The following is a 14,595-nucleotide window of genomic DNA, read 5'->3' as shown; positions in this document are numbered from 1 at the left end:
GTAACATAAGAATCAGATGTTTTGTATTCCTTTAAATAATATCGTTTGGAGAAAAGCCAAGCCTTTAATGATTTCACATGAATAAAAGGAAAGAAAACGGTGTCATTGAACATTTCTGGATGTACAGTATGTGCATGTGATAAGTAAACATAATAAAAAATCACAGTCTGATTAGTTCATTATTTTTACATTCATTATTACAAAGTTGACAGTACTTTGAAGACCACTATTGGCCTGGGTAGAAAGAAAGGCTTGATGAATATGTTCTGGGTAGTCTACTCTCAGCTCCCATTTACTGTTCAAGGATAGATTGTCTCAGCCCTACTGTACCTCTGATCTCCAAGTCACAGCAGACAGGCTGATGGCCTGGGATCCACTGATGAGCTGCATTTTGTCATCAAAGAGTCAGTGAACAAGCAACTAGTCACTCCACCTTTAAGTGACTGTAACTATGGCCCATATTGCTCAGTCCCCAAAAGCATTTTGCTTTATCAGAGTATATCCTCCACTGTTTCTTCGAAGCCTAAATGAATTCCAGCCCCTCATACTTTACATCCCCTATCTTGGTTTCGGGTAAGAGGATTCGGCCGTCCAGTGTGAAGGCCATGATGTACGTGGCGATCTTTCCACCATCCTCCTCCGACTTGAGCGCCAGGATGATCTGGTCATCTGTATTAGGGACAAACTTAAAGGAAGAGAAGCCGTGGGTGGGGTCATGTGGACCCACCCGGCTCACGATGATGTCCTCAAAGTCCGTCGAGGAGCTGAGTACCAGGTTGCTGGCACGGTGCTCATCTGCCGTCTCTTCGTAGCGTTCCGAGCTAGCTCGCCGTGGGAGAAAGAACCAGCGCTGCAGGGTTTCGCTCCATGCGGCAGACTCATGGATAAGGTAACCTAGGGACAGAGGGAAGAGAAACAGGTTTGGAGAGCCATAAATAGCAGGTAATAGGTGATGAGGAAGGAAAAAATGTATCTACTGTACGGTGAGCAATCTTGCATGTGGAATACATACAGCAGTGAAAATGGCAAAAGAGTTAGCATAATGTCCTGACTGTGCAGCCCTTCATCCCTCACCTGGAGGTTGGATCCCAGCTGCAGACCTCAGGAAGTTGTACTTGGGGACCCAGTTCTGGTGCTGCACATCCCCCCGGTGGCCCACCACTTTCACCCACTCTGGGTTGTTATTGACAAACTCCCCTGCAGTGGTGGTCCACTCCTTCCCCAGGCCCCCCACGTAGAGATGCTCATCCTTCACAGCTAGCCACTCTGCCTTGAACCCTGAGAGTGGATGAGAACGAACAGCCATGGTCACTGTTTAGAACTACTGTATAGGCATGGTCAGCGCTCGAGTATCACAACAGTTTAAATCTAATCTAGTCCAAATCTACCTGGTCTTACAGTGACAGATTGAAGATACTTCACTGACCTTTGGAGACAGAGCCATCTCCGTCAGGCAGGATGACCCAGGGCACAGCTTTGCTACCATCGATGTGGTAGACCACCCCTGTGCGGTCATCCACGCTGTAGAGTTTTCCATTGAACACCACCAGCTCTGAGAGCTCCATTCCCCGGCCCTTTTCTGCCAGGTGGCTCTCCAGCAGCACCCTGTCCTGGTCCCACTCCACCGACAGCTTGTCCCCACTCCCAGACACAAGGAGGTGGCCCCGCCGCATGTAGCTGAACCACGTCAGCTTCTTCTCACTGCGAGATGCCGTGTCCAGGTCGGCGATGACCCCAATGCGGTAACGCATGCCCTGCGGCGTGCGCTCAGGGGCACTGAGGGGGTACGTGTGGTTGTAGTGGCCCCCCTCACCCACTCCAGTGTAGCTGGCTTTCCGGCCGTGGGGGCTGTTGTATTGGGAGTGCAGGCCTGGGTTAAGGCGGAGGTAAAGCAAGAGGACCAGAGTCAGGGCCACTGCAACTGCCACGATGGCCTTCCATTTGAGGCGAAAACGGGGATCGGTGGGGTTGGTCATGGAGGCCAACATTGGGACTTCTCCAACAGAGATACGCATAGGGTTCATAGGATCATTCTGGTCCAGAAGGGTGTAGCCTGGGGGTGCAGGCATGGGGGAGGAAGCAGTGGAGGGACCTAGGAAGTAAGAGAGAGAGGGACATCTGATAATGGGGAACAGGTTTCACACCTTAGCAATATAGGCTACAAAATATCAACTTTGAAACACACATAAAACTACATACAATCATGTTACGTAACATTCAGATCACACTATACCATGAAACATTTATGAATGGATTATTATTCACTAATTCATGAGTTAGATAACAATGTAGTATCTACGAAGATCTCATAGATCACTTCTGTACATATACCTACGATGCTTGTCCTTGAGTATTCAAATATCAATGCAAATGGTTTTACAAGTGTGAAAGCGAATAGACAGCATTATCAACCCCTGAAATGTGTAATTAACCCTACTTCCTGGAATAGCCTGAACAAAAATGAATGGCAAACCTGTTCAACCACTTCACGCTATTTTCTATTTTTATAGTCATATTAAGAAAGACTTAGTCTAGCAGATCCAGCTCTCTGGTCTGCTTAAATCAATCAAAAATGTGTTTTTTCTAGCATGACAATATTAAGATGTTTAAATATATCAGCTCACATATACTCCTAAAGACGTTTCTCTTAAGTCATCCCTCTGTCCAGACAGCAGACCACAGAAAACTGTAAATCTCAAATGTAAATCTCAGATCCTGAAGAGAGCATCTGTGTGAGAGGCTGCAAGCATTTGCCCGGTTCAATTCTCTATGAAGCAAGAATAAGTCTAAGGTGAGTCCAACAGTTGGCCACAGGTGTGCAGTGTCGACGTGGAGGCTGGGAGTGGCCCTTTCATGGACATAGAAAGGCAAAGTATACAATATGAACAGGCAGAGCAGGAAAGGTAGCAAGCACGGAATATGTACCTCAGCATACCTACACCCTCTTTCAGATAGCCTAGCTATATAGCATGGCCAAAAAATATTGGCACCCCTGGACTTCTTTCAGATAATGCACCACTTCTCCCAGATAATTGTTGCAATTCCAAATGCTTTGGTATTCACATGTTTATTTATTTTGTTTGCATTAGAACAACACAAAAAAGCAGAGAAACAAAAAGCCAAATTTGATATCATTCCACATAGAACTCAAAAATGGACTGGACAAAATTATTGGCACCATTTCAAAATTGCAAGAAATAATTGGATTTCAAGCATGTGATGCTCCTTTAAATTTGTATTTAAACTCACCTGTGGCAAGTAACAGGTGCTGGCAATATAGAAATCACACTTGCAACCAGTTTAAATGGAGAAAAGTTGACTCAACCTTTGTGTTGTGTGTACCACATTGAGCATGGAGAAAAGAAAGAAGAGCAAAGAATTGTCAGAGGATTTGAGAACCAAAATTGTGGAAAAGCATGGACAATCTCAAGGCTACAAATCCATCTCCAGAGATCTTAATGTTCTTGTGTCCACTGTGCGCAACGTCATCAAGAAGTTCACAGCCCATGGCACTGTAGCTAACCTCCCTGGATGTGGACGGAAGAGAAAGATTTATGAAAGATTGCAACGAAGGATTGTTCAAATGGTGGATAAAGAACCTCGATCAACTTCCAAACAAATTCAAGCTGACCTGCAGATACAGGGTACAACAGTGTCAGCTCACACTATCCGTTGCCACCTGAATGAAATGGGACGCCAGACTGGAGTTTGCTAAAAACTTACCTGAGGAAGCCAAAATCCTTCTGGGAGAACGTCCTGTGGACAGATGAGACCAAAATAGAGCTTTTTGGTAAAGCACATCATTGTACCATTGACAGAAAATGAAATGAGGCCTTCAAAGAAAAGAACACGGTCCCTACGGTCAAACATGGTGGAGGTTCACATATATTTTGGGGTTGCTTTGCTGCTTCTGGCACCGGATGCCTTGACTGTGTGCATGGCATGATGAAATCTGAAGACTACCAAAGAATTTTGCGCAATGTAGGGCCCAGTGTCAGAAAGCTGGGTCTCCGTCAGAGGTCATGGGTCTTCCAGCAGGACAATGACCCAAAGCATACTTCAAAAAGCACCCAGAAATAGTTTAGGACAAAGTGCTGGAGAGTTCTGAAGTGGCCAGCAATGAGTCCAGATCTAAATCCCATAGAAAACCTGTGGAGAGATCTCAAAACAGCAGTTGGGAGAAGGCACCCTTCAAAACTGAGAGACCTGTAGCAGTTGGCAAAAGAAGAGTGGTCCAAAATTCCAGTAGAGAGGTGTAAGAAACTCATTTATGGTTACAGGAAGCGATTGATTTCAGTTATGTTTTCCAAAGGGTGTGCTATCAAATATTAAGTTGAGGCTGTCAATAATTTTGTCCAGTCCATTTTTGGAGTTCTGTGGAATGATATCAGATTTGGCTTTTTTTCTCTCTGCTTTTTTGTGTTGTTCTGATGCAAACAAAATAAATAAACATGTGAATACATTTGGAATTGCAACAATTTTCTGGGAGAAGTGGTGCATTATCTGAGAGAAGTCCAGGGGTGCCAATATTTTTGGCCATGACTGTATAACTAAGCCCCAATTCAAAATAATGTAGCTTAACTAAAATGACGTAAACAGGCATATCAGAAACTAGATGAGAAATATCAGTGGTAATCGGGCATTTGGCCTTATGTACAGTATTCAGAAAGTATGAATATTCAGATCCCTTCACTTTTTCCACACTTTGCTATGACACTCTTTTTTTTTATATATATGTTTTTAGGGCATTTCTGCTTCATTGGGATAGAAATAGTAGAGATTGACAGGAAGGATGGGTGAGAGAGAGGTGGGATGACATGCAGGATATGTCGATGGCCGGAATCGAACCAGGGACCTTGCGATGATATGATATGCGCCTTAGTGTGCTATGCCACTGAACGCCCCTGCTATGACACTCTTAAATGGAATATTATGTGTGGATTTTTTTTATTTGTTTTTATCAATTTTAAATTGAGTCTATAACACAACAAAATGTGGAAAAAGTGAAGGGTTCTGAATACTTTCTGAAGCCACTGTATATGTGGAAAATGTAGGTCTATCATGCGCACACTCAACAAAACTGATGGTGACATATTAGTCTGGTTCCACAAGGCCTAATTTCTCTAAAATGAGCAGCCCCCCCCCCCCCCCCCCCCCCCATCTGCTGAAAGCCTCTTTCATAACAGGGCCCCCAGCCCCCAGCCAAACAGGCCTCCATTATGGCACCATAGAGCCTGAGCCACTCTGTAGTTGACTGAACTCCCTAAAAGACAACAGCTGTGCAAACTACACAACAAAAACATATTGTAATTTGTGCACTCATACAAGGTCAGTGCCTGAACTGTCCAAGGATGTAGCCTGAAACACACTGCATCAATATAACAGTAATGTGGCCCATCAGTAAAGGAGCACTACAGTACAGTCTAACTAAATAGATAGCATACCAAGAGCAATTTACCAGTTCCTCTCCCAATAGTATCTCACAAGAAAAAATGACTGTACAATCAAGATGATCTACAGGGTCTAGGATCTGCAGTCACTGGCACAAAGGAACTATGCATATTGAATTACCCTTTCGTCTCTTCCTGCCCAAGCGCTGAACGGCTGCCATCTCAGTTCACACTCAGTTTACACTCCCTTTCTCTGAGCACTGACTTCAACTCCTTTTCAGCTGAATGATTTGCCTTGCAACTGTGACTAAGGGCTATAACAACAGTGATGAACTTTAACTACACTTGGAGGATTACAGTTGATTAACCGCAAGTCCAAAAGGGCAAACTTTGAAGGAAATACAATTCAGATGTCTACCTTTACCTCACTTAGGCTGTTCCTAAATAACCCTTTTACCTAATAGAATGACTAAGCAGATGTTGACTTTACCTAACATGCACAAATGTCAAAGGTAACTGATCTTGTTGCAATACGAACAAGTCTATAGTAAACCTGCTGTCCCACACGGGCAATCAGGGTAATTTCGGAATTTCAGTTGTTTACTATAGCACCCATCTTGGGACAATCAGTGTTATCAGAGTCTCTATGGCAAGATGAATCATTCGCCCAAGTTTCGTCAAAACTGTCCCAGTGGTGTCTGAGATATCTTGTGTGATATACGAACATACAAACATAGGAACGGACGGAGACCGTTTCATAGTCCCCTCCCTGATTTCATTGTGGGGGACAACAATCCTGTTTCACTATGGCAACTCCAAACCCAAGCACACATACAGTAGGTTTGTCTGTGACGCTTTCGCTGTCAAGGTGTTCACCTATCTGCTGTTAAGTGGAGGAGGAGCACTGAAGTTGCATGAATAGGAAGGAGACAAGTGCATTATTACCCCTTATTACTGTAAGCATATCCAATGTATGGTCTTTTCATCCTCACCAATACCACACTGTGGAATCTGGGCCAGTTTAATGCACTATTCATTTTACCCATCAAATAATTTAACGTAGAAAGTTACCAATTTCCCATGGCATTTCATACATCCAAACATTCATTTCTCTATAATAACGTTGACAGCTGGAATGCAATGATCCAGCACTACAACCTATTACCACAAATTGCCTAATCAGTTTCAATGATTCAATGTATTCTAAATCAATTGTATGCATCTGAGGTGGATAGAGAGAAATGGTTAACCATTGGTCATTCCTTGAAGTCTGTTGGTACATGTTTGCACAATACAGCACCTGGAGAAATGGTCTTCAAAGACAAATAATGGACTACACTGCCATTTAAGGTACAAGGAAACAGGTCAAGACCACCAAACAGTTTACTGATCGCTGGAGGGCAGGGAGCAGCAAAAGGATGAAAATGTTGACAACTGAGTTGAGTTTGCGTCTAGGCCTAGATGTCAGATAGGCATATCGTTTATTGCCATATGATTCATAATGCAAACACCATAGTTCTCCCCCCAAACAGATCATTTACACAAATACTTAAGTGAGTTCGCCTCATGACACATACTGATAGGGCCCATACTGATGCAACTTGGTCATCCTCCTTAATTCTTAAGACGTGTCTTTTACAGTGTGAGCTCTGATGCTGTCCGCAGAAACCTATATCTAAAATCTGATTGACAGGCAGAGCGACAACACTCCTTAGCAAGCCAAATCGAGCCAATACTGAATTTCGAGTGCACGGACTAAACTGAAACAGCAAGGGATGATGATGGGTGATGAACATGCAGTCATGCACACCTCCCTATAGATATTAGACCACATAACTTGAAGGCACAGCTAATTTCCCCCACAAATCTGTGGAGGTGATCTTGAAATAATGTAAACCGGTATACTCACAAGCGATGGGACAATAAATGACAATCCGGGTAACAGTTTGATTGGAGAGGACATCGCTACAATGTTGCCACTTCTCCCATCAGAGAACGAGAAACCATACTTCCTCAATGACGAATGAGTGTCGCCCAGTCAGCGCGAACTACGTAGTGAAAATGTAACGCTCTGACGAGGACCTTTCAAAATAAGAGTCCCGGCGTTATATTTACATATATTCCACTGGAATAAATATTAACAAATCTATTATTCAGCCATAGCTCCATACTAAATCCAGCTTTAATGTCTAAGCAATAAATGTTGTCTCAATGTTATCGGTTGAAATCACATCTCTAGAATATAACCAAATAAAAAAAAAAGTATCATAATAGTGGATGGGTGCCAACGGTGTCATGGGTGCTTTGACCTACAATACAAATCGGTTTTTCATAAACAGATACTTAATCCTATTTCTCTGTCTAAACAGTAAACGTTCTCTAAATGAAATCAGTGTGAAATCTTATCCTTGAGAATGTCTACTAACAGAATCTGAAGTCATTGACCGTTTAATTTGATACCGCAAAACCTACTAAACAGGCAGGGCAGTGCATCTGTGTCTCAAATTGGACAATTCTGACAGCTTGAACCCATGGCAGTGACAACAGTTGTCTGTAAAAATTCGAGACGTTATCTGATAGAACGTCCAATGAATCCCATTTGAATAACCACCACATAACACAACCATCAACTTAACATAGATGTGCAATCAACAGATCGCTCAAATATCATTATGATGTGTAGGCCTATCCTAGTGCTAGTCTACACTTTGTGGCGTGTGCTTTTCCTGATTCGGGTAGAATACATGTCAAGAAAACATTCCTATGATTGGTCATGAAAAGTGCCTTGCACAATGAAAGCACTTGATGCTTCATGCAGTCGGTGAAGTGCAGCTGCAGCCGGTATTGAAAGGCAGGTCAGCAACTGCTCAAAACCGATGTTCTCGAACACGCTCTTTGCTATCAGAAAGTTTCATAGCGATAGTGGCTGACTGGGGGGTCAAAGGTGATGTGGGGTAGTGCATTAGCCTAAAAAAGTGAAAGTTGTCTCATCATACTGTATATCAAGGAACTACAGACAGGCACGGGCATAATTTTCCCTTTGATATGATGATTGATCACTTGTTCTGAAACTCAACTGGCACGCCATGAAAGCTAATCACGTGTCTCATCTGTCATTGCATTCACTGTTCTGAGGTACAGTCAATTAATCTCTATACTGTATAATATACTCGATAATCTCTACACTTCCTATAGAAGGGCTAGGGTATATCTACTCTTCGGAATTCATGGGTTTAAGTGTTAAGTAAGAGATCAGACCACCGGAGACTGTTAATGTGCACAAGGGAGAGCATATAAAAATACAGCATATCTAATCACTATTCCCATGATAAAAATGTGTTGCCTTATCGGCTAAAGAATGTAACATCATTCTCACTGTATATATTTATATGATTCAGAGAAATGTAACTTTAAAGACAACTTCAAAATGATTATAGGGCTTAAGTGCACTGCCTTACTCAATATTGCACAATATTTTCAATAACCTTGGCAGATTTCCAAAGTGCAGACATTATATCTGTCCATACATTTTGTTAATCTGCTGTTTGTTGTACTTTTCACAAGCTCCTTTCTGTACAATCACTGTTCAAATATTTGCCACAGGAACACTCCCTAAGGAAAAGTTGCATGCAGTTGAGGACTCAGAAATAAATTGAAACTCAATTCAAAAACAAGTCAAATCTTTATTTGGCAAAAATCTGGTGGTATGATAAAGCACTTTGTGCAACAAATTACAAAACGGCAAAAAATATAAACTCCAGACTAAGAGAGTGAGTGTGAAAGTGATTGGTGAGACTAAGATCAGATAACTTCTACAGAGAGGGTGTGCATAACATGGCAAAGTTCTAAAAGACAATTCCCACAGCTGCACTATAGATCTTGTAGTTTTTGTGTGTTATGAAAGTGATTGTCATGTCCTATCAGCAGGACTGCAAATTCATACTGTACATTTACAAATCAACCTTATAATGCAAATGAACTGTATGATCATATTTCTAATTGTTCACAATACACGTGTGTGGCCTGTGAGAATTCAGATGTTTGGAATAGATTATCAGAGGTAGGAGTAATACAGAATAAGGGAGAGGGCCATTCTAGTACAAAACAAATACACATCCTCATTTACCAAATATATACACTCATTTGCAATTGAAAAAACATTAACATTCTGAACTGTTTCAACAATCTTAAATCATGGTATTTGGAATTATGGAAGCATGTACAGTATTGCATAAACACATCTAGTGCCCAACAGACATAAGCATGTGTTATCCAGTGCACAAAAAGCAGTGTTTCAGTGGTTGTTTTTAAGGTATTCATTTACAGTAGTTGTCTGGGTAATCATTTCTACCCAATATTGATCCAAATAAAGGATGGGTCGACAGAAGAAAAAAACATTCCATATAATCAATTATTTAACAAAAACATTTAGTTTCAGGAAATGGCAATACGTTCAGCATAACTGTCTATAACTTAATTCATTAAGTCATCAAAAGCTATTTTATATGCACTCAACAGTATACCAATGAGTGAAGTACAATTCAAAAATACAGTTTGCCTTTCAATATAAACACAACTGAATGTAACTGAATGTAAAGTCATCCTGAACAAACTTCTCGGCTGTGAACATGACAAAGTTATCTTTAAAGTATTCTCCACACTGAGTGAATACTGTATGTCACCCCACATTATCAGCAATGCAAAGCATTTTCCCCAGTAACAGAATATGTGCCCTAACCAAAACTTGTTATATTAGTTCTTTAAAGTGAACTTATGTTTTAGTATGACTGTATTCAATGTGGATCAATAATAACAATACAAGGAATGGAATAATAACATGTAGCCAATTGATGGCACTGAGATTCATCTCTCTTTCCAGGTGAATTTCAATGTTCTGCAAAAACAGATATTCTGAGTTTACCAGACGCAGCAAATAAAATCCATTCACAACCAAACTAGAATATTAATTCAGACTCATTGCATACAATATCAGTACCCCTTTCAATATGCAAGCGCAACACAAGCTATAACTTAAATAGTTACAAGAAATAAAGAAAGAATGGAGTGCAGAGACCAGTCCAAATAGCTGAGGCACCATTGGCAACTTTTAAAAATATTTCCCCCAATCTGCTTCATGTGTGAGGATCCCAGTCCCTCAGTAGGCTGGGGGTTGGTATTCTCCTGGACGCTCTTGATTGGGAGTGAAAGGGGACTGCTGGTAGCCCTCAGGGCCACTATTAGGGTAAGGGGGGTAGGTGGGTGGGTAAGGAGGGCTGCGGTCATTGGCTGGGTCTGTGTAGCCCTGGTCAAAGTCACTCACTCCTTGGCGGTATCTTCTATAAGCAAACTGAGTCAGTAGAGCCTGTGAGAGGAGGAATACACGTTCAGATAACATTCAAGTGATTGAACGGGATCATTTGTATCACTTCAGCCCATAGTTCTAAAGCAGAGCTCATGAGCATGCCTTGCAGTCTGTGTGTGTCGGTGCATGTGCGCGGGGGTTGAGACCAAGCCACGAGCATGTGAGCCAAGCTACAAACCGAAGGTGGTGAGCTAGTAACTGGTGGCTGCTGAAGCACTTAAAAACATTGCCGCTGACAAATTCGGGAATCCGTGGCTGAATGAGGTCATATATTATATTTGTACAAACTATACATTGACCATTCGGGCCCATAAGGAGAGGTTTAAAGGGGCCATGTAATAACTTTAATTTCCAAACATCCCAGGGTATCTAAAAAGTCAGTGTGTATTTTTTTGTCCCCTTGCCTCCGCCTGTCATTGAAATGCACACCCATGCAAAACAAACTGTAGGCGAACTTTCTTCACAATTTCACAGTGTTACTTCAACCACATAGGTCTGCAAATACCATATAAAACACTGGAAAATCAGGGTTTAGACTACATGGACAGACAGACATAGTCACGAAGATCCCATTGCATCTCTATGACAGAAAACTTTTCAAAACTCTAAGCTATGGTATTCATTTGAGGGGGAAAGTACAGTCTAACCTTTTCACTGTAATTTTGTCCAATACAATGCTGTATGAGAGAGAGAGAGAGACTCACCCAGGTGATTATGGAGAAGAAGGAGAAGGCCAATACAGCTTGAGCAGCATCAGGATTGCTCACTGTTTCAATGGTGTGTGACCACTGATTGGCCAAGACACAGAAGCAGATGAACCACAGAAACGTCCATGCGGCTGCCATGGCCAGAGGAAGGACCATAAAGAGAAACGATAATTTACAAAATCATAATAAGACCAAAAGATTCTGTACTGGGTCGCAAGCTACACATTTCAGCATTCAATTAATGACAAAAATTACTATTACCTGAAAATACCAAATCACCAGTGACAATGTACTTCCTTTCTTTGGCATTGCTGATCTGAGGGAAATATGCATCGAGCATGATGAAGACAACACATGCTAGGAAGGCCAGAACTCCAATGCCCACTCCATAGCTGCAGGCACTGTCATTCCCATTGAACACGCACTTGGTGTCTTGCTTATGAGAAGGGTTGACATAGCCCTCTGCTGTGATAGTAGCAAAAACCACTATGGAAAAGACCTGAAATTACAAAAACACATTTTAACTTAAAAACTTTAAGATACGATTATAAGCAAAAGACAGGTTCTATGTATAACAGGGTATTCGGCAGCCTCTTGTTTACGATGATTCACATGATTCAAATGGCATGAGGTTACGCCTCCTCCCCCAATCACCTCAGACACTTTCCATGAGATGCACAAACATAGGCAAAATGTTACTTTGCATCATCTGCATTGCTGTTGCTGTAATTAGTCTCAAATTATTTCTGTTCACAAGAGAGAACATTACTGTACTTTTCTTCAGGTTAAATATGACAAAGGGGATGTGTATATGTACTAGGCCTAAGGAAAATATCATGTGGGAGGGTCAGGGTGTGTATGCCATTTCAGGACAGGTCACATGAGTGTCCCAAAGCAATCTTCACAGTTGATCAATATATATCTCTTGACACTAAAATGCACTGCATGAATAATACAGACCAATGCAATTTTACCTTCAGCAAATATACTGAGTGGAATGGAATGGAATGGGCATGATCTTAACAGCTACGGTTAGCTAGGAAACTTGCTAAAAAAAAAAAAAAGTGGGTTAATCTGTCGGACCAGTGAGTTAGTTTCTAACAAAAGAAAAATGTTGTTAGACTGGAAAACTTTCCCACAGACTGAAAGTAACATAATATCATGTTGTTGCCCAGGTTCGCTACTTCAGGAGAATTACTGGCTAAAAAAAAGTCATCCCAAAAACCAGTTGATGGGATGACTTGGGGCAAGTTCCAACTTCATCAGAGTAAACAAACCTCAACCACGTCAGCCTTAAAAAAAGAGTGAGCTGACAGGAGGTAGAAAACAACATATGTAGCTAGCTAGCTAGCAGTCCAACAGGTGGCTTGACGTTCTCTATACTAGTCACGAGGAAAAGATGCCTGCTAAACTAACCGAATCACTCCATTTTACCAGCGACTAGCTAAACAGCAACATAACAAGCGTGACAGTTCTGCCTTGTTGTCTTGCTGTTTGGATGTATCATTGAGCAGGCCATTATGGGGAATTCTAGAAAGCAATGGCTAACATAAGTGACAATGTCAAAGCGTTTCAAACTAGCAGTTTTTTTTAGCACGGTAGCAGCAGGCAACACTACCATGAAATCACTCACCCAGCTCAAGAAGCGGACTATGGTTTGAGGTTGTTTAATAAAGCTCATAAAATCGAATGCACTCCCGGACAGTGAGGCCCCATAGGCACCGGTCTCCATTTTGCTGCTACTTTAGATCAAAGATTTTGAGAGTGCGACAAATACCCTACGAGCTAACTGGGCAGGTCAGCTCTCATGACAGAAGTTCAGTTTTGTTTTCACTCCCATTTCCTGAAAAGTTTTAAGCACCGCCCCCGACTGGAACACGTCGTCTGTCTTGCTCTCGGGGCCCTTGTGAAGTAGTCTGACCAGCTGATTGATTTTCACCAGTTATCCTCTGGATTTATCCTCATTTTTATCACAATCTATTTTCACAATTGATAAAAGGAAACAACTCTCACATTTTGATCACAGTTTAGCACAATCTCTTTTCACAATTGATCAAGGGGTAAAAAGGATAAATCTCTCTTTCTCTTTCTCTTTCTCTCCCTCTCTCTCTCTCTCTCTCTCTCCCTCTCTCTTTGGTTCCCAACTGTGCTGTGCAATGGTCTGCCTCAGTAGATATTGTTTTACCTTCTTATCAACTCTTCATTTGCACATGCTAGGAGCACAATAGGGACATCATTTTTTTTTTACATGTAGTTTGCTTATCCTCTGAGTAAAATGTAGCTACCTTTTGCAAATCTATAACAGTGTCTGATATGATTGTGTCTGACTAACTGAAATGTGCACAGTCTAAAAATAAGTCTCATCTAGCCAAGTTGGTAAAAACTGCAACAGAGGCCAATGAGTATTTGCAGGATTTCACAGCAGCTCTGTTCGAGCTTACTGTGGGGTTCACAGAACCCAGCAGGCCAGCCTGCAAGATTCTATTGGCCAGGAATGTCCATAGACATACAAAAAAATGAGTGTTAATATACTGTATAGCTCACTCTGAAATCAGTGAATGTAATGTTTTCAGACTTCAAACATGGTGTTGATGTATCCATATGTCATATCATTTGTTCAGCAACATGCCTCAATCCAAAATGAATGAAGAAAACATGTGTTGCCTGTATTCTTAAAGGCTTTCTATTCATTTGGGGTTGAAACATATACTGTACCAACAGTAGCCTACATCTACACAGCAAATTGTGTGGTACATGGACTCACCCCAATGGACAATTTGTGGTCTGAAATTGTTTGACACTTTGATTTTGGAGTGACCCATTACATGGAGGTACTTTGAGCCATTACTGATCTTTTTTTATACAATTTGACTAACCATGCACAATTCTCCCAGCAGCATCAATACATGTTATGAAATAATCAGCATGTGTGTAATTGTGCATAATCTCTTAAAGTAGCCTACAGAGTTGGATAAAAATGTGTCCATGAGGTCTGTCTTGAACACACTCACACCCGTGTCGTCTGTTCAGTGTGATAACCTGTTTGAATGTGGTCTCTGATATTCCAAGGATTCTTCTAAATAGACTGAACCCTACCCCCAACAGGCACAAATGTTCAGAAATCCACAAACAATTT

The 14,595-nt window shown here is 41.6% G+C and overlaps 2 protein-coding genes across 5 annotated transcripts; both read right to left on the bottom strand.

Moving 5' to 3' along the window:
• Positions 1-50: 50 nt before the first annotated feature.
• Positions 51-7,403, bottom strand: cant1a (calcium activated nucleotidase 1a). Of its 4 annotated transcripts, none has more exons than XM_083676328.1 (5): positions 7,300-7,389; positions 2,625-2,848; positions 1,427-2,092; positions 1,075-1,278; positions 51-894 (listed from the first exon to the last, which is right to left on the bottom strand). In XM_083676328.1, the coding sequence occupies exons 3-5, from the start codon at positions 2,067-2,069 to the stop codon at positions 524-526; spliced, it is 1,218 nt and encodes a 405-aa protein (XP_083532454.1). In that variant the 5' UTR covers positions 2,070-2,092; positions 2,625-2,848; positions 7,300-7,389; the 3' UTR covers positions 51-523. The 4 variants fall into 4 exon arrangements, with proteins under 4 accessions (XP_083532454.1, XP_083532453.1, XP_083532455.1 ...); XM_083676327.1 differs by lacking the exon at positions 7,300-7,389 and adding an exon at positions 3,250-3,507; XM_083676329.1 differs by lacking the exon at positions 2,625-2,848 and having other exon boundaries at positions 7,300-7,403.
• A 1,650-nt stretch (positions 7,404-9,053) lies between these two features.
• syngr2a (synaptogyrin 2a) lies at positions 9,054-13,269 on the bottom strand. Its single transcript, XM_083676246.1, has 4 exons — positions 13,093-13,269; positions 11,721-11,958; positions 11,457-11,590; positions 9,054-10,752 (listed from the first exon to the last, which is right to left on the bottom strand). Exons 1-4 carry the CDS (start codon positions 13,189-13,191, stop codon positions 10,546-10,548), a joined length of 678 nt encoding a protein of 225 aa, XP_083532372.1. The 5' UTR covers positions 13,192-13,269; the 3' UTR covers positions 9,054-10,545.
• Between the last annotated feature and the right edge of the window lie 1,326 nt (positions 13,270-14,595).

The sequence above is a fragment of the Argentina silus genome, assembly GCF_951799395.1.
Source record: "Argentina silus genome assembly, chromosome: 9".
Taxonomy (NCBI): Eukaryota; Metazoa; Chordata; class Actinopteri; order Argentiniformes; family Argentinidae; genus Argentina; species Argentina silus.
Note: the sequence above shows the minus strand (reverse complement) of the source record. Positions and strands in the feature narration are given on the sequence as shown.

Excerpts from the sequence above, each read along its gene's own strand:
- cant1a (XM_083676326.1), bottom strand. The coding sequence starts at position 5,611 with ATGGCAGCCGTTCAGCGCTTGGGCAGGAAGAGACGAAAGG. Across the intron at positions 1,279-1,426 it reads AGATGGCTCTGTCTCCAAAG|GGTTCAAGGCAGAGTGGCTA; the intron begins GTCAGTGAAGTA and ends ATCCACTCTCAG. Across the intron at positions 895-1,074 it reads AGCTGGGATCCAACCTCCAG|GTTACCTTATCCATGAGTCT; the intron begins GTGAGGGATGAA and ends CTCTGTCCCTAG.
- syngr2a (XM_083676246.1), bottom strand. The coding sequence starts at position 13,191 with ATGGAGACCGGTGCCTATGGGGCCTCACTGTCCGGGAGTGCATTCGAT. Across the intron at positions 11,959-13,092 it reads TAGTCCGCTTCTTGAGCTGG|GTCTTTTCCATAGTGGTTTT; the intron begins GTGAGTGATTTC and ends TTGTAATTTCAG. Across the intron at positions 10,753-11,456 it reads TCTTCTCCATAATCACCTGG|GCTCTACTGACTCAGTTTGC; the intron begins GTGAGTCTCTCT and ends CTCCTCTCACAG.